Source organism: Terrapene carolina, unplaced genomic scaffold, assembly GCF_002925995.2.
Source record: "Terrapene carolina triunguis isolate 2854851 unplaced genomic scaffold, T_m_triunguis-2.0 Scaffold33723, whole genome shotgun sequence".
NCBI classification, from domain to species: Eukaryota; Metazoa; Chordata; order Testudines; family Emydidae; genus Terrapene; species Terrapene triunguis.
In genome coordinates, this window is record NW_020698074.1 from 5,043,901 (window position 1) to 5,045,964 (window position 2,064).

Below are 2,064 nucleotides of genomic sequence, written 5' to 3' on the forward strand. Positions count from 1 at the left end.
CAATAACGGCCGCTGAAGCTGCAGGTCTTGCAAAGAGTCACTTCAGGCCAGCAGAGGCGCTACGAGGGCAAGGCAGAGCTGCGTTGAGGTGTCAGTCAGCAGCTACAAGCCAATCAGAGCCTGGCCCTGATGGGGCTGCGGCCGCTTCGGGAAGCAGCCGCGACGTTAAACCAGCCACGTGTGGTTGGTGCAGACCGCTGCCGCCCGTGTGGGAGCGGCTCGGGTGAGAAGAAGGCGGGGCCGGCCGGGCAGATGGGAGCGGTGCAGGCGGCGGGTCTCTCCGGCCCGGCCGCTCAGCGGGAGTGCTGCAGGGCGAAGGCGCACTTCTTGTAGGCGGCGTAGAGCAGCAGGATGGCCCGCAGCATCTGCCGGCACATGGCCACGGCCATGCGGACCTGCGGCTCGCGGAGCCCGCGGGGCCAGCGCTGCCGGGGGCTGATCACTTGGCAGAAAGCCGAGCGCTCCGACACCCGGAACGAGCCGGTCCAGCGAGGGGGCTGCGCCGTCACCAGCCGCCCGAAGACCGAGTCCAGCCCGCTGAGCCGCACCGCCTGGGGCTTGCGCAGCGCCGCGCTCCGCCGCGGCTCCCCCGCCGGCAGGCCGGGCCCCTTGGCGCCCGGCTCCAGCACCAGGCTGAGCCCCTGGAAGCACAGCTGCACCTCCAGGTCCGCGGCCGCGCTCTGCGGGCAGCAGCCGCGCGGCGCCGCCCGGAACGGGTGCTTGGTGCACGGCCGGGGGGTGGCGCCCCGCAGCCACTGCAGGGACTCGTCCAGCGGCGACCAGGGCGCCCACAGCTGGTACCCGCCGGCCATAGCCCCCGCCAGCCACCCCGCAGCGGCTAGCGCCGCCCGCCCAGCTGCATCTTTCCTCCGCCGGGCGCCTGGCAACCCATTGTGACACCGCGTTCGGCGTGGAACCCGCGCTCCCACCCACCCGCCCCTCCAGCTTCCCTGTCCCCTCATACTCTGCGCAGCCCCCCAGGTCTCCCCTGCCCCTAGCTGCCACCCCTGAGGACTCCCGTTTGATTTCTGCCCGCTTTCAAACACCTGCCTGCTCTAGGTGCTTCCTTATAGGAAGCATCCTCACTGTAGTACCCGGTGCTTACAGCTTATCAGCTGAGATCTTGGAGGGTTGTGCTCCTACTTGTTCTGGCTAAGAGGGTTTGTTTGTTTTTAAATGTGATGGGGGTTTTTTAAGCCAGAAGAGCAATTTAAACTTCCTGCCTGCCTCTGCCTAGTCAGGTACAGGTCCTGGAGCCTGCTGCACTCTGCAAAGATGGTGCATGTGGTCAAAGGCAGCCAGCATCCTCTTTGGGGCCTCTGCATCACACCTTGGTCCGAACGTGCCAGGGGCAGAATCTTGCCCAGTTACATGGTACCCATTTCTTGACCACAGAGACCAGGGGTTGTGTGAAAAATCATGCATACAAATTCTGCACTTATGTGTAATTATTGCAATTTTCTATGTCATTAGCAGCATCTTTGAGGTCTCAGCCACTTGCCCAGTTTCAACTACCATTTTCACACTGGTGACTTAAGAATTTACTTGACAGTTCCTGACTGGTCTCTATCTATTTCTGCATCTCAGTATCTCTTCAACATATCATCATGGATAACTTGCTGCTAATTTAATATGGCCAAAACTGGCCTTACTCTCCCTCCCAAGTCCTCATTTCCACTTATCCTCTGACAAGCTTGTGTAAGTAAGACAGATGTTTTCTGTCAACTAGGGATCATCTTTGGTTTGTCACATCCAAATGTTCTCTAAATACTGCAGATTCTTCCTCCGGAATATCTCTCATATCCATTCTCTTTCTATTCCTACAGCTAAAATTCACCATGTCCTGGCTTGATTATTGTAACTTCCTCTTCTTTAGTCTCCCTGATACCCATATTGCCTTCCTCCAGTCCATACAAAATATAGCCACTAAGGGCTTGTCTACACTGGTAATGTACAGCGCTGCCACTTTCTTGCCCCTGAGTGCAGCAAGTTTCAGTGCTGTAAAGCGCCAGTGTAGACAGTGCATCAGTGCTGGTCGCCATGCTCCCAGTGCTGGTCACTACA

At 58.8% G+C, this 2,064-nt stretch overlaps 1 protein-coding gene across 1 annotated transcript; it reads right to left on the minus strand.

The window, feature by feature from the left end:
• Nucleotides 1-293: 293 nt before the first annotated feature.
• LOC113409514 (FANCD2 opposite strand protein-like) lies at nucleotides 294-812 on the minus strand. The gene has a single exon (XM_026663531.1). The coding sequence runs from the start codon at nucleotides 810-812 to the stop codon at nucleotides 294-296; it is 519 nt and encodes a 172-aa protein (XP_026519316.1).
• Nucleotides 813-2,064: the final 1,252 nt, after the last annotated feature.